The sequence below is a fragment of the Amphibalanus amphitrite genome, unplaced genomic scaffold (genome assembly GCF_019059575.1).
Source record: "Amphibalanus amphitrite isolate SeventyFive unplaced genomic scaffold, NRLGWU_Aamphi_draft 000312F_arrow, whole genome shotgun sequence".
Taxonomy (NCBI): Eukaryota; Metazoa; Arthropoda; class Thecostraca; order Balanomorpha; family Balanidae; genus Amphibalanus; species Amphibalanus amphitrite.
The window spans coordinates 331,360-353,427 of NW_024881807.1; the positions used below are offsets into that span (position 1 = coordinate 331,360).

The 22,068-nt window shown below is 48.6% G+C and overlaps 1 protein-coding gene across 2 annotated transcripts in view; it reads left to right on the top strand.

Annotated features, from left to right (window-relative positions):
* The window catches only part of LOC122388177 (probable methylmalonate-semialdehyde dehydrogenase [acylating], mitochondrial), a 268,791-nt gene that overhangs the window by 153,163 nt on the left and 93,560 nt on the right, over window positions 1–22,068 (top strand). For both annotated transcript variants that reach the window (XM_043379029.1, XM_043379030.1), the window contains exon 8: window positions 21,231–21,412. In XM_043379029.1, the coding sequence (XP_043234964.1) occupies window positions 21,231–21,412 (182 nt within the window). The remainder of the gene's footprint in view (window positions 1–21,230; window positions 21,413–22,068) is intronic.

The window sequence follows — 22,068 nt, forward strand, 5'->3', positions numbered from 1 at the left end:
ATCAAGTACCTACCTACCGGAGCGATACGTAAACCCCCCAGTTACTTGAATATCCTGGGCAACATTTGGTGTTGACCAGTGAAGCGCCATCAATAAATTGTTTTTTATATTGTTTGTTTGTTTTTATTTTTACTTTATAATTCTTTTAGTTTTTTTTTTATTTCATATACCTACATTTTTTATACCTAACCCCCATTTACCCAAAATAACCTAAGCGCAATTGGCGTTGATCAGTGAAGCGCCATAAACTACTAATAAAACTCATCGCTCCGACAGCGCCACGCCACTATAGCTGAGCCCGCCATTCACGGGGTGCGCTCACCATGGCAAACCTTATGCCAGTAGCCGTTTACCTGCATGGGAACCAAGGTTCAACCATAGCCAGGCATAACCGGACAACTCACCAAATTCAACCACCGCTCACAACACCATCACCACCTCATTGGTGAACCGCACTGGCCCACATCAGTGGCCAGTGCCACCCAACACGTAACCCGGCCAGGTTCTGCACTTGGAGCCGCTATCCCGTGAAAAAAAAAAAATGAGCTGAATTCACCCATACAGAGTGTGGAACGGCTAAGTCCAGCGATCTAAGAGAAGAAAACAATAAGACCCCTAGTTTGTAAATGATGAGTTGTAACCGATGAGTTTTTTTTTATTACCTACCCCTCCCAAAACAAATTAATATTTTAACTGGAAATAAACCATACCCAGCCATAAACCACTTCAAATAACTCCGCAACTAGCCCATTTTCCACCTCTTACTAACCATACACCCGGACCAGTTAGGCATCCCACCAACCCCTCCATTATTAACAAATTGCATACGAACTTTATCAGCCATCAAAGTATAAAAAACAATCAACGTCCTTGCAAAAGCAATATTGCATACAGAACACTCATTAATAATTGAAAAATACTTCTTAGCGAAAGAACCCACAAAAAAACTGAATTTCACACTCCCTTTGCTCTGCGACGGTTGCACTAGATCACCAAAAAACACGGCCAAGGCGGCCACAACCGAGCTGCGACCATCCGGACAGCTCAACACTCAGTCAGTACTGAGTGAGTGACGTCAACCCTGATACTGGCGAGGGGTACCAGTGCCCAAAAATTTGATTTAGGTGGGAAACGTCACCCAAATGAAAATCACTGTTCACTCGCCTCCAATTTTTAATAGCCCATTTTCCACTCCCATTTTTCCCAGAAAAAGCATTTGCATGGATGGATAGCCATTTTACTTCCCACATTATACCAGCCTTTTATGAAATTTCGCCGCGCATCCTTTTTCACTCTTGTTAGGCCTTATTTGACCATCAATTTTCCACTCTTATCCCTTTTTGGTGAGAAATTTTCATAGACCCGGGAACAGGGGGGGCAGCGGGGGTGCTTGCCCCCCCTTTTGAGAGCCGTGGGGGCGTCGCCCCCTCAACATTGAGGCAGCGAGAAAGGACCTTTCCTCCCTTTTCCGGACTTCTTTCCTTCTTGTTTCCTTTATATATCTTATCAGGACACGGCCTTTCCTTGCCATCTGAAGGGTTTCTGCCGATACAGTATCGATTTGATATCTGCTATTGTCATCCCACTTTGGTTTGGGCCTGACCCCGGCCATAGTTTGGCAGGCCAGCTTTTACATACATATACTGGACTATTTTGAGCCAACCTTGAGAAATACATAACGTACAACGGTGGTAAAATCGTTGCTATAGGTATAACACAGTTTACCCGCCCCGGGTGTGAGGGAGGGGTGTGGGGCAACGAGTGCACTGACGTGGCACCCACGGAAGGCCGGTATGGGATTAAAGCTCAGCGACACCTTGGGCCTGTATGGTACCCCCGGTTATCGGTAGCATCCTCAGAATCACCGGCGTAGGGCCCTTAGAGCCGCCGGTAAGGGGCCCGTATGAGGCACCGGTGTGGGAGTGTCATGCAGGTGCCGGTGCGGGCGCTCAGAGGCACTAGTGTGACTCTCTCAGAGGCGCCGGTGAGGGTCCTACAGGCGTTGCTGTGGGCCCTCATAGACGCCGGTGTGGAGCAGTTACAGACTGGTGTGGGGCCTGAGCTGCTGACGCGAACCCTCTACAAGCCGGCAGGGGGTTCTCAGTGACCGGCAAGAGGCCCCTGTCACCGGTGTGGGGCCCTCAGAAGTCACTAGTGGGTGGTCCCTAGATGCGCACTGCGCAGGTGTTGGGTAGGGATTCGAGTCCTCACTCTCAGAGCCGCCGATATAGGGTTTTAATAGGCACTGGTGTAGGCACTCAGAGTTGGAGGCGTGAAACCCTCAGAGACACCGGTGTGGGTCCTCATAAGCGCCGATGAGGGCCCCCACAGTTGCCGTTATTGGGCCCTCAGAAAAATAATTGTGGGACCATGACTCAGAAGCCGGCGTGGGGCCTTAAGGAGATCTTAGTGTGGCAATTTAGGGCCCATGAGGTGCTCTAACGAGCCTAATGGGGCCCCCCCGAGTCGAAATATGGCCATCGTTAAGCCTCAGGTCAAATGGTGCCGCAGGGCCCCGGACCCGAGGGTCCCTGTGAACCCGATTGGGGGGGGGGGGAGTGCGTGTTCCCTTAGACCTCTAGCTACGCCACTGTTTCATATGCATCAAGTCAGGTATTTTAGGCTCGCCTCCCCCCTTGAAAATCGTTCCCGGGCCCCCAGGAATTTTCCTCCGACACCCCAGCCAAAATACAATTTTAGGACACCGAGGGGTACCCCAGTCCTAACAACGTATACTGACTAAATCCTTTTAACTATTATTGATAGCACCTGACCTGTATTGTTCATTTGCTGTTTGCAGGAGAAAGGTCATCCCTTATCCTATAGGTAGAAAAAAAAAATCAAAGAAACAGACTGCTTTGAATATAGTTATAGACGATTTAACAAGCCTCAGCAGCAGCAGCAAACCAAGGTTGAAAACACGTTGAACTTAGAGTTGACTAGATTTCATTTTTTTTTTAATACCCTCAGGCCTCTTAACGATTTTATCAGAATTTTATTACTATCTTACTTTCCACCAGCATTGCCCCTCATGTTCCTATTGATGGAACCAAATATCCCCACAAAAATGCCGATATCGCCCATGCCCAAGCGTTCACTATCTACCCTATCGGGTCCCCCTAGAACCTCCATTAACAGATATGTACCGCGCCCGGCATACATGGAACAACGTACCTTTCAAAACCCCGGCCACCTTGGCGTTGGCCTATACCTGACGATGTCCCATAAGACCTGCTAGGCAGCACGGGCAGCACCACTGGAGCTAGATGAGCTGGGAGGGGTCGGAACTCCCTCAGCTGACGCGGGAGCTGTGAAGAAATCGTCCAGCGGCCAGAGAAGACTCTGGCCCAGCGGGCCGGCCCCGCCGAGTGTGCCGATCCGTCGCCGTTCAGAGTCGGATGCCAACCACACACCAAGCCATGGAAGAAAAAAAAAACGGATTGTGTCACATAACCATTTTTAGCCGAAAGCTCGTATCAAAGGGGGGTATCAAGAGGGGTTATACATACTGGAGCCATTTATCTGACAATGCGCGCGATGACACATCGGCAGGATATGCATATTGCATACCAACATTACCATGATGATTGATGTCGCTTATGCATGCCTAGGCAATGCTCTATTTATTGACCACGACAAAAAGGCACCTTACTCTGGCAAAAAAAAAAACGATTCACAAACGCCACTACCATAAAAACTGAAAACAGTTAACTCGCACCACAATGTAGAGTGAGAGCAAAACAATCACGGGCTACCATAAAACTGCATCGTTATAGAAAATTGCATACCTAATGCAGTCTTTAAATATGAGGGTGAAAACTTCCTTTGGTTACCATCCTGTAACTTACTATATTATCGCCAGTGCATCCAAACTACCTAACATAATTTCCCATCTAATCTAAAATATCCTAGTCCCGACTCCCGAGACTTACCACACAAGTGGTTTCCACTATCACCTCTGCACCTCCGTACCTATATCACCCACTTAACCTTTCACTCCAACCTAACCAGGTAACAATACCATTTTAGACCAATACCATTGCATTGGGTATCATTAGCATGAACTCCATTTACCCTCTCAAGTCTCACCTGGTAGTTGGTACCCTTATTATCAACAATCCCTAACCCACTAATGAAAACCCCGCTCGGACACGCTCGGACAGAGCCAAACATCACCAGCAGCTCATTCTCCACGGGGTACGCCCACCTGGCACACCTTACGCCAGTAACCGTTCACCTGTATGGGAACCACAGTTCAACCAACACCAGGCACCACCAAACGGCAATTATACCAACTCTCTGCACAACCACCGGCCAACACCACGTGGCCACCAAACCCTACGCCGGCCAGGCCCACCTGGCCCACCTGGGCGTACCTCCACGGGGTACGCCCACCTGGCACACCTTACGCCAGTAACCGTTCACCTGTATGGGAACCACAGTTCAACCAACACCAGGCACCACAAAACGGCAATTCTGCCAACTCCAACCACCGGCCAACACCACGTGGCCACCAAAAACCCCACGCCGGCCAGGCCGTGCACTCTGAGCTGCTACACCGAGAAGCATGAGCTGATTTCACTCACACTGAGTGTAGGATGGCAAAGTCCGGCGTTCCGTTCCAGGGAAGAAGAAAAAAAAAACAGTTTCAGCTATGTTACACATAGCAAGAACCTACACCCAATCTCCCAAAATCTGAAAAACACCACCAAGCGAATTTCTACCAGCAGTCCATGTTTCATTCTTTTATCCAACCTTCAAAAAACCTATAATACCAGGCATTTGCCGACCCATTGCTCATCGACCCCTTTCTTACCTCGATAGCATAACATAAGCACAAAAATAACCAAACCTCATGCCGAAAATAAAAACAAACAACTAACAAACAACAAACCAGTAAAAATAAACATAAAAAACCCGAAAGGAAAAACATCCTCGTCAATCAATATAACATTGATATAAAACCGAACTTATACTCCCCTTGATGTCTTCCAGTTTCCACTGAACACGACCGGAGTAAACGCAAAAACATTTCAGAGCGAGAACACTGCTGACTTGCGTCAGACCGGGCGGCCTAGAACAGAGTGACCGCGCATATACACTCAAACCCCGCGCCGCCACCGTCACGTGACACGAGTCGCTCCACCAATCAGAGGAGGCCGCCGCCTCAGCAGCCTTGCCGCCCGGGGCGCGGGCGGCCGCCCGCCTGCCGCCGAACGCTGCTCGCCGAGGCCGGCCCGGCTCCGGGGCCGCCCCAGAGAAGACGCTCGTAGTGTCGCGGAAAAACCGGTTATATCTTGTTATATATAACCGGGCGTATTTCTGAGACAGATATCAACTGAAACTAGCTCACAGTGGGAGGAGACCGCTCAAACATTCAGAGACAGTCGGTCGCATCTAAACCTATTGGGACAGCGATCCGCCAGAAACCCTCCCCAAGGCAGTAGTTCGCCAACTAAGGTCACCGAGACGGGCTGTCTCGATGGGTTTATACAGTTAGCCTACAGCAAGGCTTAACTAAGGCCCAAACGCTCGTCAAGCTGGGAACGGAGGGCTGAGGTGAGGGAGCGTGGCGGTGGGCTGGGGTGAAGGAACGGTGGACTGGAACGAGAATCCAGAAGTTCTGGGTAGGGCGTTTCTTTATTAGGACTTTAGGGTGCGCTGACTGCGGTAAGGTCCAAATTATCACACCAAATTTTGCCACGACATCTACCGGTTCAGGCACTCGAGAATCAGCGGCCAGTGATATCTGCAAAGACGAAGCATTTCCAACCCAGCTTCAGCCTGGTGTCTGGGACAGGGTGCCTCAGGTGGCTTTAATTACAGCTGCACATACCAAACGACCTCAGTGCAGCCAGTCTGTGGCCGAAACCATTCGGAACAGACTTCAACAAAAAGTGAGGTTAGTGCTATCGTCAAGTGCCGTTATAGACTTGGGCCCTGTTGGCTTGACCCACTGGAAGGTGGTAGTTATCGGACGCTGCGGGGCATACTCATTTTTCCAAAATGCCTCAGATTTTGCTTTCGTGTTCATAGGCGGCGGAACTTTGATTTTGGCATTTTAACGTTAGCCCTGTGAGCGTTGCATGGAAAGAATGGGACCAAAAGTCGGCAGTGCCCCCATCCCCCCTTAACCCTCGCCCGCACATGGGGGGGTGGTTGCCCCCCCCCCAGGTAGTCTTTCTGCTCTGCACTCAACATTTTTAGAGCTAGAAGGCTGATTTTTCGTATAGCTGCTCCTCTATCCTTTCCTGATGTCCACGGAAAATTTCAAGTTTCTGTGATTTTTGGTTTCGGAGATATGACCTTGTTTGTCAGGTCATGTCATGACCCAAATGGCCAATTCTCAACATATTGCGTTTGCCATGGGCCTTATGAGCTTTTGACAACCTGATTTCGGCCTTTTTGCCAGTCTTACCTCCCACCTATCATGGAACATGTTGTTCGACGATGTACAGGGGTCAAGGTCAGGGTCAAGGTCAACCTAGGTCATCTAAGATAATTGCGTTTTAGGCAAGCTGAATTTACTTTTTTGAAGTTTTTTGACTGCATTTTTGGTAAAAGCTTCTCAGATCATGATTTCATGTAATATGGACCCAAAAACAATCGGTGCACACATCAGTATACACACAGACGCACACAGACATACAAACACATATAATTGACCTTGACCTACTTGACCTGAAATGACCTCAGCAACAAAATTCTGGTCGGGTAGTGTGACAAAGAGGTTCTAGCTGGCTTGGCACCAGAAAACAGCATCGTCATCGGTATTTGATAAGCAGCACACTTGATATCCAACGGTGACCCAAAACAGCAACATTTTTTAGTTTGACCTGACCTGGAAGGTCAATGACTGACCTGAGAAGGTAAAACTGGGTATCATTGGATTCGTCTCTTCCCAAAGAATCTTTTTGGTCTTTACCGCTAAGCTCTATCTCCAACAGGAACGAAATGGCGCGGGGGGGGGGGTGGCAACCCCCCCCCCCCCATGTGCGTTCTAGGATGGGAAAATGGCATGTGCGGGCGAGGGTTAATTGAAGGTGTCCCGGCTGCTACTGTTCGTGTTTGATGCTCTTTATTCTATAGTCAGCCTTTAGACAGAGGGGGGATCCACTAATGATCAGTGCCCTAACCCTCAAGAGTTTCCAACATTAATTTTTTAATAGTGAAAACTGAAATAAAGCGGATACTGAACTGTGAACATCCAGTTTTCACACTGGCCCCACACAAGCCTCCGAATGCCCAAAGCAGATCTCTGATGACTGGCCTTTGGGTGTCATACCATACCGTGCATTGGTCAATGTCGTCGATGTGTACTACCTCGGCGTTTACCATTTTATGCGCTGGAAACTGTTGCGCTCGAAAAAATCAGGGGGGTGGCTTATTATGAGCGCTCATCAGTCCTAACTACCCGCAAGCGAATGGCTAGAGCCCTTCCGTCTCCGCTCGCTTGCGATTTGGCACTTATGTAGGTACAAAATAGAGGCAAACGACCACTGAAGGCATGAGTTGCGTCTCTTGCACACATCTATAAATCGAATCTGAAAAGACAAAAAATGATATAAAGCGGAAATGGTTAGCATTTACACATATTCAAAAGGCACCGTTGGACAAAGTGTAGGAGCGCATAGCTGCAATATCAGGTTATGGAAATTTTCCTCATGTTTAGGGCACAAATTATGGAGGGGCAAGAATATACGTTTGCCCCTCCTCCAAAAGTTTCTTAGGGAACGATGCCTCCTCTGCCACCCCGTATACGTCGCCCCTGTAAGGGGTCACTGAAGGCCTGGGTTGCCACTGCGTCACGTTGACGCCTATAATGCCTCCAAAACTAGGTTGAAGAGAGGAAAACTTCAATTGAACGTGAACGCTTGCCATTTAAGAAAGGCAACGTATGATAAAGTATATGGGCATCTGGTTACATATTAAGATGATCGAACAGAATAATCAGGTATATGGTTTCTTGTCTAAGCTTTGTCACAAATTATGGGGGGGGGGGCAAAAAGATACTTTTGCCCCCCCACGAGTTTGCCAGGGGGGGCAGCCGCCCCCCCTGCCCCCCCGAATCCGCCGCCCCTGTATATACATGGAATTTTTTACTAAAGTGTACAAAAGCAAAAAAGAAAAAAATTGTTTTATACAGTTCTGTGCCTAAATGCAAATGGCCGCCGCCATCAAGGCTGCCATTGTGGAAGAGATGACACGTGGCATGTGTCAATGCTTCCGTAAAGTTATGGACATTTTACATAGCTTTCATCGCGATATCATAACAGTGGTGTCTGCTATCTATAATTGGTCCTCGTAAGTAATTATTTGTCGTAAGTAAGTAATTATAAGTAATTAATATATAATTAGTAATTATTATAATAAGTTTTGTTGTATAAGCCATTTGTTTATGATGAAAAATTGGCTGCGTCAGTATCGTCACCATCGCTACTTGGGTTGAACCATGGATGAAAAGATCCATGGTTGAAGTGTAGGTAGGTATCATGGATTTTGTTTACATTAATGGTATAGCCCATCATTGTCAATTGGGTCACCATTTTTGGCTCATGATAACACACTCAACCCTGTCTTGACCAGACTCAAATTGAATGACTTGAATTGAAAGAACTTTTGATGGTTTAGGCCAAGTTCAGGCATGGATGAGATTCAGGGTTCAAGTTATTGTGCTGACACCTCATGCAGATGACTTGAATCCACATCCCAGTTAAATAACTGGCCTGAATATTTGTTTATAGTTATACAATACAGTTATTTTTTTTTTGCAATGCAAATAATTTAGAAATTCCCTGATTTGTTTGTGTTGCCTTATTTTAAAGTATTACCTTTCAACGCTTATCATACCGGGTGGCCCAGAAAAAAACGTTCCGAACTTTGGAGGCCTATATATCAAATTCGAGTACAAATATCGAGCCAAAATTTTCATCAAGTTTGCGTCATTTCTTTGCGCATTGGTATGCCAAATTATAACACTATACCATCATTTTCAAGCTGGGAATCTTGAGTTGAATTAAGCAAGACGTTTTTGCATTTTTTGCCATGTCAAACGATAGTAATAATAGGGTTAGACGTCCCATGTTATAAAAATAATAAAAAAATAGAGCACGTGAATGAAACCAACACGTATGTTCTTATCTTAAATATTTTTGTCTCACTTATGTGCCAAATATTCAAATACTGAGCCAAAATGGTGCTCATGGATGCTATTCGTTTCAACACCAAATCATGTTTCGAGCAGGAGTGGCACGGTGCATGGATTACTGCTGATTACCCTCCTTTCAGTAGATCAAATAGTAAATCGACCAGATAAGGAAAACAAACTAAAGCAGACTGGTTCCTGTGCCAGAATAGCCACAGAATAGCTTATGAAAAACAACATTGCCAGCAGATGACAACAAAAACTGGTTGAAAAGCTACCTTTTCCCAGGAATGTCAGCCAGGAAAGCATTTGAGCCACAAGACGGTTAGAAAACTGGAAACTTCTTCCGATGCCGCTGGCAGAGAGCCATCGTGGTTGCCTGAGGGAATGTGTCATCCTGAGACCCGAACCATCAATGAGACTAGCTGCCAGTAGAAGTCATGGCTCTAGGCCGCGGTGCCGCGGGGTGAAAGTGACCCGCTCACTCACATTTTTTAGTAAGCATCGGAGCAAAAAAGTAATTTTTACATGGCATGCTTGAAACACGAACCGTTTAAAAAGTAATTTACCGAACCCCATGAAAATCGCACAATTTACTGAAAATGTGTGCCGCATTGACTACTCGAAGTTTCAATGTTGTATCTTTATCACTTTCTGAGAAATATGGATTTAAAGTTGGGAACGTTTTTTTCTGGGCCACCCGGTATATCTTGAGAATGTTTAAAGCGTTTGTTTGATAATTCCCTGAATTCGGTATCTCTATTTGGTATCTCGGTATCCCTATTTCTGAAAATTGGTTCGGTTTTGGTATACTCTCAGTGGTTTTGGTCGGTATCGGTTAGGTATCGTTTTCCAAAATTTCTGAAATTGACATCACTAACTTTGACTCTGACCCCTTTGGACTGTCCCCCGACTCCGACCCCCTGTGGGCCGTCTCCTGACTCTGACCCCCGTGGACCGTCTCCTGACTCTGACCCCCTGTGGACTGTCCCCTGACTCTGACCCCTGTGGACCGTCGTCTGACTCTGACCCCTGTGGACCGTCCCCTTCCCCTGACTCTGACCCCTGTGGACCGTCGTCTGACTCTGACCCCTGTGGACCGTCCCCTGACTACTTACCCCCGTAAACCGTCCCCTGACCCTGACTCTGACCCCCTGTGGACGGTCCTTGTCCCCTGACTCTGACCCCTGTGGACCGTTCCCTGACCCCTGTGGACCGTCCCCTGACCCCTGTGGACCGTCCCCTGACCCTGACTGACCTTTGTGGACCGTCCCCTGACTCTGACCCTGACCCCCGTGGACCGTCCCTGTCCCCTGACTCTGACGCCTGTGGACCGTCCCCTGACTCTGACCCCTGTGGACCGTCCCCTGACTCTGGCCCCTGTGGACCGTCCCCTTCCCCTGACTCTGACCCCTGTGGACCGTCCCCGTCCCCTGACTCTGACCCTGACCCCTGTGGACCGTCCCCTGACCCTGACTCCTGTGGATCATCCCCTGACTCTTACCCAGGTGGATCGTCTCCGTCCTCTGACTCTGACCCCTGTGGACCGTCCCCTGACCCCTGTTGACCGTCCCCTGACCCTAATCCCTATGGACCGTCCCCGTCTCCTGACCCCTGTGGACCGTCCCCTGACTCTGACCCCTGTGGACCGTCCCCTGACTCTGGCCCCTGTGGACCGTCCCCTGACTCTGACCCCTGTGGACCGTCCCGTCCCCTGACTCTGACCCCTGTGGACCGTCTCCTGACTCTGACCCCCCTGTGGACCGTCTCCTGACTCTGACCCCTGTGGACCGTCCCTTGACTCTGGCCCCTGTGGACCGTCCCCTTCCCCTGACTCTAAAAGAAGACGTTCCTTTCGGCTTTTATTGACTTTAGCCAAAAGAGGTTAGTCAAAGTGTGGCCGCAAGTGACAAGGCCCAACAGTCGAGTGTCCGGGGGCTCTGCCCGCTCCGGCCCGGCCACGGCTCGGCCGGCACACAATGTTACACGTCACACATGCACGTCATATCCCGGGGCCAATCAGGAAAGGATTGCCATATTAAGAAGTAAAGCTGGGCGATCGACAAGGAGGCTAATTGATAGGACAGGGGGGTTGATTTAGCTTCGTTACAACCCCCCCCCCCCCCACACACACACACACGCACGCACGCACGCACGCGTCAACATCTTCGAGCTTTGGATTGACAAAACTATATAATTTGGGTACCAAACGATAGCGCGAACTTTTGGCTTTGTAATGAGTCATAATCTATATAATTACTAGATGGCCATGTTTGCGTGATAACTGTATAGATCTAAGGTATATGTGAAGGGGGCCATAAGTTTGGTTTTCAAAACTGGTTTGTTTATATAATTAGGGTTGAGTTTGATATTTATTTTATTTACTGGCGAATTCCCCTGGCGAGAGGTGCCTACCGCTACCGTTTGTTGTCAGAGGTTCAATGGCCTGCCTGCCGAAGCCACCGATCCGATTTCGTCGGAAAAGTGTAACGTTGACAAAACGCGGTCGTATGATTGAGTCATTTTCACGAAAGTTTATTGACTTTTCGATAATATTTTGGGTGGATATTGGTTAGAAAAGAATGCGCTTTCCGAATATGTAGGTTTCATAGCCATTGATCAGCGTTTTCAACACGTTTTGATGTAAATCAGAACGTATCAGAAGTAATCGAAATGATAGAGCTAGTTTTGGATAATAATAACTTTAGCCTTGGGAATTCCTACCACTACACTCAGGTAAATGGCACGGCTATCGGGTCAAAATTAGGTAGAAACTATGCGTGCACGTATATGGGAATGTGGGAGGGCAAGTTACTGGAGTCTTCTACACTAAAACCCTTTTTATATTTACGATACATAGACGATATTTTTGGAATTTGGCTTCATGGTGAAGAAGAACTACGGGAATTTCATACCCTTGCCAACAGCATCCACGACAACATCAAATTAGACCTTAGGTTTTCACCCACTGAAATAGAGTTTTTGGATACTACGTGTGACTATAGACAAAGGAAAACTACACACCACAATCTTCTCGAAACCTACGGACACAAAAGCTCACCTCCACTTCCTCTCTGATCACCCGCTCACCGCTGCACGTTAAGAAGGCTATCCCTTCACGTCTGGCCATGAGAGCTAAGAGAATTTGCAGCTCTGAGGGTGACTTCCTGGACCAAACAAATGAGATCAATCGCAATCTTTTAGATAGGGGTTATCCGGAAACTATAATTAAGAGTGGACTTAGCCGGGTCAAGAATGTGGACAGAAAGGCAGCTCTGGAGGGTAGGGTGGTGAGGTCTGTCAAGAAGGGGGTCCCTTTGGTGGTCACTTACTCTAGTCACTTGCCTGATATTAGGAACATTGTTAGGAGTAAAAAGCATTTACTTATGCGCTCTGATAACCTTAAAGACGCATTTGGTGCCGACAAAGGAACATTTGTATCTTTTAAAAGGGGATGCAATCTTGGGGATCTTTTGGTGCATAAAAAAACGAAACGAGTGAGCCAGACAACGGAGGGAAATCATGGACGCTGTGGAAAAAAATTGTGTGGTATGCAAGGTTATGTATAAAGAGCAAATGAAGATTCGGGGAACGGGGGGTGACGTGTGCACCTACGACTTAACGATTGGATGTAAATCGAGCAATGTTGTTTATGGCATATTCTGTACTGTGTGTGACTGTGTTGTTTATGTGGGAGAAACAGGGGGATCCTATATCACAGAATTCAAAATCATCTGTCGTCTATACGCTGCATGCGAAATGAAATTGAGGTAGCGGCGCATTTCAATGGTGAGGGTCATCACTTATCGAACGCTAAATTTGTCGGACTAGAAAAGGTTTGGAGGAATTGGCCTGTCCAAGTGAAGTATCACTTGATTTACGAGTAAGCCAATCAGAAACACTTTTGTTATTGTATGAGCCGAGTCATATTTGAGAGCAAATACCTATATTTGCTGCCAAATTTCCCCCACACTGACATGAAGTAAATCCTTCATTACGTTACAGATCCGATCTAAATGACGTCACGATGAAATATAAAAGTCGCAATATCTCAAAAAGTATACGATGAAACGCGTAAAAACTTGCAGAATTCGTCACAATATCATGAGTAACATTTCCGAATCCTAAACGGGACTTTTTTGAAGGTGGGATAGTCCCTTTAACATCAAGTTGATATCAAAACATACGTTTGAAAATGTTTTTGAAATAAATATAAAGATTGTAGGTCCTATATGAATAAGTCCTATATAAGAGCATTATAGGTCACCGAGGTCATCAACGCTAATTAACAAGGTCATGTCCTCAACCTTGACTTGCCTCGTCGATGAGCCTTGCTCAGACTTACGATTACTCCAAATTTACAGATGCTTAAATGCTCGTGCATTGATAGCTAGAACATGTCAATATTTGTATATGTTTCATGACACTTGCGACGCCAGAAACAAGTAGGTACATAAGCATCTGGTCTGACACATTTTGCGCTTTAAATGATCGTTAGTCTCCAACGCTTCGTTTGAGCCCAAATACACGTCTGTATCTCATATAGTTTCTTAGTTACGAGCCTTGGCCAGTTTTGGTCCCGAGTTAAAACATAGTGCGGCGACCGCTGAGCCTCCGCGCCACCCGCCGGCCGCTGGGGGAGGGGGCATATAGTTGCCCCCGTTTACTTCTGCGACGATATCGTCGCAACGCGAAGAGATAGAGAAGCGAAACTTTGCACACGTCTTCCTGAATAATTAGCCGAGGTTCTGTCCAAATTTGGTGGCGATCCGATTTGAAATGACGTCACAGTGACGTCAGAAAACAAATAATAGATTTGCGACTCTTCCTCACAATATATCCGATATATGAGATCGAATATAGAGGACCGGTTATTAGTCAGTAACTAGTTGTAAGTGTAATTAGATGTTTTAGGATGACAGCGGGTGCTGTCTAGTTCATTTACAGATGAGTTTGATGCTCAGCGACATCAGAAACGGTCCATATCGGAAAACGACGAAACTTTATGACGTCACTGTGACGTCATCTTAAGTGCTACAACCACCAAACTTTTCCCAAACATTGCTGTGAACTGAATTTAACTCAGGCGAGACGGAAATAATAAACCCCAAAACGAAAAGGAGAACTTAAAACAACTTAGGCCCAGAACGTACTGAATATATTCAATTCAAATGCATAGCACTAAAATTCAAACAGGCGCGTGATTAAAAGCGGACTGTACCATCAGCATATCCCCCTCTGATCTTCAAGATCATCGCATCGTCATTGGTAGGTAAGTCTGTCGGGTGGCGGTAAGTCTGTCGGGTGGCTGCCTCAGCCTTGTGAATGTGCTACGCCGAAGAGTTGGCGGCGAAGGAGCGGAGACTGTCCGTGGGGGCCAGTCTCCGGAGTTCAGCGGAGGAGTGGGGCCTCCGTCAGAACTGTCCGGCCGAACAGCACCACTATTCTGAGTGGGCTCCTCGATGCACGTGACCTCACTCGAGACAAAACTATCATTGGATGTGCTAGTCAAATCGTTATCGGTTGAAAAGTATGGCGTGGTCACATCAGCTGCTCCCTTAGACCTCGGAGCAGGTGTCACCTGCATGGTCGCCCATGGCGCCGGAGCGGTGATGTACAGCGGTACGTCCATCTCAGTCGTCTCTGATGGCCTGTCTTCTGAGCCATCAGTCTCTTCTACGACCTGACGGTGCCGCAGATCACGGACGTGCCATGGTGTTCCGCCCACTTCCACGACCTGTGGAGATACGACTCTGGTAACCACGCCAGGCTTGGATTTCTCGGTGCACCTGGTTCCTGGTTTCCTCATCCAGACATTGTCCCCTACACAATATCTAGCGATAGCATCTGCATTTTCTTCTTGTCGAACAGGGGCCAGATCAGGAGGAATCGCATGTGTCGCATTGCCTTGTGTCGCATTGCCTGCCGGGTGCCGAACGCAGTCCCGCACCGGATACCGATAAACGCCACTCGCCGGTGCACTCGTTCTAGAGCTGGCGTCTTTCGGAGTAGCATTGTACAGGTGCACAGCCTCTGCAATCGAGCACTGTTTCCTTGCGGCTATTACTTTTACAGCCCTATGATTTCTCTCAACTATTGAATTGCCACTCGGCCGGTACACCGCCGGCGGAACCGGAGGCGGATTCCCCACCGGGACGCGAGAGCGGCAAATATCCGACTTCTGAACGCAGTGTCGTTATCTGCCAACAGCTCAACTGGAGAACCTCTCTCGTAGAATATGTCGGCCAGTCGTTCTACGACACAGGCTGCGTCCATTTTTCTCAGTGGCCGCCATAGACAGAAACGAGACGGCCCACAGTCAATTACGGTCAAGTACGACTGACCTTTGAAATGCGTAATATCAATGGCCAATCGCCACCAGGTTTCTGACACTTCCAAGCTTCCATGCCGCCACTTAACTGGAGCTGGGTCGACTGATTGGCAGATTTGGCATTGCCTCACAACCAATTGCGCCATCTTACGAGTTACTGAACGGTTAATCTCGCGGCGGGCAAAATATAATGTTCGTCGAACCCCAGGGTGTCCGGCATCTTGATGTGTGCGGGCAATTGACGACAGCAGATTTTGCTCAATCGCTGTGGCTGCAACAGCCGTGACAGGTGCCACACTCGGGGCATTTCCTATCATGGGCATGATTTCTTCCTGTTTGGCATCCCCACCTCGAAGCCAGTCCGAGGGAACGCGTGTTAGAACATCAGCTCGATTTTCTGCAGAAGGAACGAGCTGAACGGATAGGGAAATGCCCATTTCTTCTTGTAGCTGCCGTATCAAGTCAATCCGACGGCGGATTAACATCTCCCCCTGAGCCTTCGTTCGGAGCCTGGCGCGACCCGTGAGCGCATCTTCTACCCAGCGATGGACCGTGGCCGAATCAGTTTTAAGCTGGACAGTTTTCATGCCCCAGGCTATAGCAAGGTTGATTCCTCGTACCATCGCATCCAATTCAGCCATATTTATATGTGCGGTGTCTTCGCGCCGCAGCCAGCAGGCGTCTTCTGTGACAGCTCCATCTTCTGTTTCTATAACGACGCCATAAGCAATTGAGCTCGCGTCTGTCCATACCACGGCTCTGTCACCTGACACACACCACGCCCCACGGGCCGGGTCATCGCTGGCCAACCTCCGAGCTACGTCATCAACGTGCTCACGAAGCCTTGCGTCATTCGTCTCGTCGTCCCAGCCCTGGGTGAGGGCGTTCACGGAGCGTTTTAACCAAGCTGCCGCTGGACGTAGCCACCCACCGACGGGTAAATGTCCCACAAGTCTGCCACACCACGAAAATATGGAACGGCGGGTCATTTTTGACGGAGGATCTCCGATGGCATTATCCCTCGTCCAGCAGAGCTCATCTTTGACGGTTTTGACTTTGAGGCCTAAAAACCGGGCGCCCTCGGTAGCACGTTGGGGTGGCTTACACTCAAGCCCAAAGTTCGCGAAGTGTGCTACTACGTCATCCGCGCTTACCATATCCTCGTTGACACACAAATCGTCAACATATGGGAGCACAGCCTGAACCATCTCTGGGCGCTGGGAGAGCACGGCACTGACTACCGCTTTCATTATCATCGGAGCTATGTTCAAGCCAAATCCGACGCGCGTCAAGGCATATCGCTTGCCCTCTACAATGATGGTCTGGTACGGCCATAATCGCTTTTCCGTCCGTAGCTGTAGATAGGCCTTCTTCAGGTCGACTACCGCTACACGTTTCCCGTGCCGTCGCCACTTCCGAAGCTGCTCTGCACAGACGTCCGCATCGGCGGTGTGCGAGGTAACATGCAGGCTCAGTTCCCGGTAATCGAAAACAGGTCTTATCTTTGCCTTGCTTTGTTGTTCCACCGCCATGAGAGGAATGAGGCCCAGCGCAGGCCCAAGAGACTTTTCATCGTAAGGCAACAGCCAGCCTTCTTTGATCCACGACTTCAGCTCAGTAGTAAATTCGTCGCGCATATTGTCTGCAATATGATACTCCGCGACGTCATTTTTCAGCCATTGTGGGCCATTCCTATTCCTCCATTTCCATGACACAGTCCAAATTTTCTCATTGGGATTGAATCGCGCCGTAAAATCCGCCGTGTCGACCACAAGAGGCGCTGGGATACTTTCCGTTGCAAGACACATACTTGCTCTTGGCACAGTCGTCTCTGGCGTGCCGCAAAACCGCAACTCGGAGGGCGTGAGCACATACACGCCACCTAGCGCCATTATTCCTGACATTCCCAAAATCATGTCCAGTCCCAGCGGATGCCGATCGACGACCAAAGCCGCTAGTTGAGCACTCGCTGCACGTGGCACCCGCACGTGTATGCTGCACACTCCGCAGCACGTAAATGGGTCGCCACTCAACGTGCGAACGACCGTTTTCCTCCTCCGATAAACCCTGCAGCAACCGCTATATATTATATTGTCCGTGCTTCCCGTATCTACCAGCACTGTTCGCTCCTCCCCATCGACAAGGAGGCGAGTCACAGGTAGAGCGCCGGCGCCCACTACTGGTCGGGAGACGACGCCGGCGCTGATGCGGCGCTCCCGGTGTCGTTTCCCGACTTCCTTACCGGACATTGTGGCGATATGTGATTCGTAGCCCCACAGGTCCAGCACCGCCGTAATCGCCGTTCTCCACGCCACGGGGGATCACGAGCTTCTCGGCTCTCGCCCTCCACGCATGGCTGCCCCTGCCGCCGTAGTGACGCCACGCTCATCCTGTAGAACTGCGCGGACCCGCGCCAGTGCGCTGTTCAGAGTCAAACTCTCCGCGCGAGTTCCAGCTCTGATCGTCTGCCGGACAGTGTCCGGTAGGCCGGCCACGAAAGCGCATAGGAGAGTTTGATCGGAGGCTCCGCCGAACAGAGCCGCCAGACGACGAAGGTCCGATAGATATACGTCGGGCGACTCACCGGGCTGCAGTCTCCGGTCTGAGAACGCATCATATGCCGCGAACTGGTCTAGAGCGAAAGCGGCGAACAGAGCCGAGCGCACTGCCAGGATAGAGCTGCGGTCCCGAGCTGGCATCTGAGACCACACGGCAAACGCACCGCCCGCCAGCCGCAGCGGCACTACGGTCATTATATCTGCTCCTCTCATCTCGCATAAGAGTGTCGTTCTCGTGAACCACTCCACCACGTCCGTCGTTCCGTCATACTCCGGAACCAGGCGAACATCAAATTGGGTCGGGATGGGGGCTGCTGCCGGCTCAACTCGCTGAGGCGGGGTCGAATACGTCTCGCTGTTTTCTTCGTTTCGTTCTCTTCGTTCGTTCGAATTTTCCATCAGACTAACTTCTGATTTTACACTCGCCATTATAATTGTGCCGAAATAGCTTGTGAACTGAATTTAACTCAGGCGAGACGGAAATAATAAACCCCAAAACGAAAAGGAGAACTTAAAACAACTTAGGCCCAGAACGTACTGAATATATTCAATTCAAATGCATAGCACTAAAATTCAAACAGGCGCGTGATTAAAAGCCGACTGTACCATCAGCATAATTGCCTAGGTATTCATTTGAAACTATGCCCAAGTTTCACGTTCGTAGCTCATCAGGTTTCGGAGATATTCCACAAAACGAAAGGGGGGGGCAACTTTATGCCCCCCAGCGGCTCGTGGGTTAAGAAACCAATGGTACACGAGTCCCCGTCCCCGTCCCCTGACTCTGACCCCTGTGGACCGTCCCGGCTCTGACCCCTGTGAACCGTCCCGGCTCTGACCCCTGTGAACCGTCCCGGCTCTGACCCCTGTGGACCGTCCCGGCTCTGATCCCTGTGAACCGTCCCGGCTCTGACCCCTGTGGACCGTCCCGGCTCTGACCCCTGTGAACCGTCCCGGCTCTGACCCTTGTGAACCGTCCCGGCTCTGACCCCTGTGAACCGTCCCGGCTCTGACCCTTGTGAACCGTCCCGGCTCTGACCCTTGTGAACCGTCCCGGCTCTGACCCCTGTGAACCGTCCCGGCTCTGACCCCTGGGGCATTCCACGATAGATCGTACCAGGCCCGTCACCCTCATCTCTCAGATTTTAATGAAAATTGGTCCTAGGGGTAATCATAGGCCCTAAAGACGCCTGGCAAAATATCAGACTTCTCAGATCAAAACCTTTTGAGTTATATTGCATTACATTTTTTAACTTCGGTTTGTAACGGTGAGTTTGATGGCCTATAACTCAAGAACGGGTTAAGCAACCAACAAAAAGTAAACAACACTAAACTTGCGATGAATCAAAAATTTATATTACTATTTAAAAATTCCAAAGAAAAAATTTCATTGTTGAGTAAAAACCTTAATCTTTTTTCATTTGCCTCTAATGACTTTTGGGACCAACATTTTTCAGATTTTTATTTTTTCAAAATAAACTTTATGTCATTGCAAATCGACATGCAAAAAATTAGAAAGGTGTTCTTTCTATAAGTTCCTCATTTTCCCGCAAACAAAATGGGTTTCGGAGGGGTTGATACGACCCCAGCACGCCGTTTCGCTTCAAATAGAGCTAGAGCCTCGCGGAAAAAAACGAGCGTGTGTGCCGTTATAAGTCGCAGCGATTGGTACCCGATTTTAAGGTCTCAGGTTAACCGGTAGCGTCTGAGGTCAGGTCAAGTGACTGAAGTTACGGGTTCGGTTTTTAGCAAATAAATTCGCAAAAAATGGCCGCAGAGCCGCGATTTTGGCATCATTGTGTTCGCCTAGCTCAGGTGCATCGAATGGTATACTTTTTGCTAGGGTGAGGTCAACTTTAGTAGTTGACCTCGGGTCAAGGTCATGTCAGAGCCCCCAGGTCACGAAACTGGGCAAATGGTATCATATGGCATATCATTCGATTCGGAAGGTCTTCCCGAGTCCATTGGTGGCTTTCCCGACTCTCTAGCTCCATTTGATCGGAAGTTATTGACGAAAAACTCGTACGACCCTAATGACGTCATAAATGACGTCACGCAAGGTTAACAATGCAAAAGTGAAGCATTGGACTTTGCAAGGAGTGCATGAAATCACGGCACCATGTACGTGAGATAGTTTTAGATCATTCTCGGCGCCAAAATAACAGTTTTTATATTTCCCCATTGATTTATAACAGTGATGTCACGTGACCGACCTGACCTCATGTAACCTTAAAAAATTCCCAGATATACAAGTTATGAGACCTCTGGAGGACACCATGCATGCGTCCTGTAACTTTCATCTCGGACAGCTATTGTCATTGGCGTCCAAAACAATGTCAGAACCAAACAGCCTTTTTCACCCTCGCGCTTATAGGAAAGAGGGTTGGATGAACCCTCTTTTCACTTTTTTCAGATGACTCAGACTTAAATTGAAATTTCAGTAACCCGTGATGTCACTAGGCAGCTTTACCACGCCATTTGTAAGCCCCCCTCCCGAAATCACTATTCGAAACCGTTATCGTGACGTAAAATAAATACATTTATAGAAAGAACACCTTCCTAATTTTTTGCATACTTCTTAACAATGAGCCAAATATTTTTTTAAAGAAAGAAAAATTCAAAAAAAATGGTATACAAATGGAAGAAAACTCGATATGTCATATATCAAAAATAGCGTATTTTTCGAAATTTCAAAAATTCATATTAATCTCTGTTTCATTGCAAGTTCAATGATAGATAACATTTGGTATTTGAATAATCCGTCTTAGAGTTACAGCCCGCCAAACTTAGCGCTGCAAAGCAAAATCCAAAAAATGTTATACACCATAACTCAAAAAATATTTATCTGATAAGCCTGAAATTGTTACAGGTGGATTCAGAGCCCCTGATTACCCCTGAGACCAATTCTCGTCAAATTCCGAGAGATGTGGGTGTCAAATTGGAAAAAAGTGGTACGATCTATCGTGGAATCCCCCCCCCCCCTGCGAACCGTCCCGGCTCTGACCCCTGTGGACCGTCCCGGCTCTGACCCCTGTGGACCGTCCCTGCTCTGACCCCTGTGGACCGTCCCGGCTCTGACCCCTGTGGACCGTCCCTGCTCTGACCCCTGTGGACCGTCCCGGCTCTGACCCCTGTGGACCGTTCCCGTCCCCTGACTGACCCCTGTGGACCGTCCGCTGACTTGGTGGATCTCCGCCAGGTACCGAGCCGGATGCCGATCTTGGCCCGGTCATCTCGCCCAAGGCTAAGGAGCGCATCATCCAGCTGGTCGAGTCTGGGATTCGCGAGGGTGCGAAGTGCCTGCTGGACGGTCGGGCCGTCAAAGTGCCCGGCTACGAGCACGGCAACTTTGTCGGCCCGACCATCCTTGCTGATGTGAAGGTGAGCCGAGGCCTGGGGCGGGCCAGTGCGCTGGCTGCATCCCGCGCCTTCAGATGCTCGACAGCAGACATTGCGATGCCACATGTTGCAACTCTAGTACCTGCTCCGCCCCACAGCCACCCATTGTCCAACCACAACTACCCGCAGGCTGATTTTGGCTCAGTTGTTCTGTTCTGCACGGCTGCACGGCTTCAATTTTCTACAGCCTAGCCGCCCCGCAGCCGTGGCTCCACAGCCACAGCCGTGGCAAACTGTGTGCAGTCAGCAGTCAGCTGGCCGTGTATGAAATGCAACCAAATGATTTTTAGTTAAAGCATATGCAAAAGCACATTGAAGACAAAAGCACATTGCAATGGGCTATAGATTCTCAAGGTTATTAAACATACCTACACAAGCTTGCAAGGAGCTAAGAAAGTTAGGTACTTACCTACATAAACAGAAAACAATGAACCAGAATGAAACACTGTATGTATATGTACATCTTTTGCCAAAAATTATGAAGCATGGTTTAAGGCCTTTGGGACAGAACAACAGACCTGGTAGTTACGCCACACCTTCCTTTAAAAAAAAAATCAATCATTACCCGGGTCAATCACCCGGATAGAGAGAAAAGAGAAAGAATAAGAGAAAAAAGACGATTGGATGACGAAGTTCGG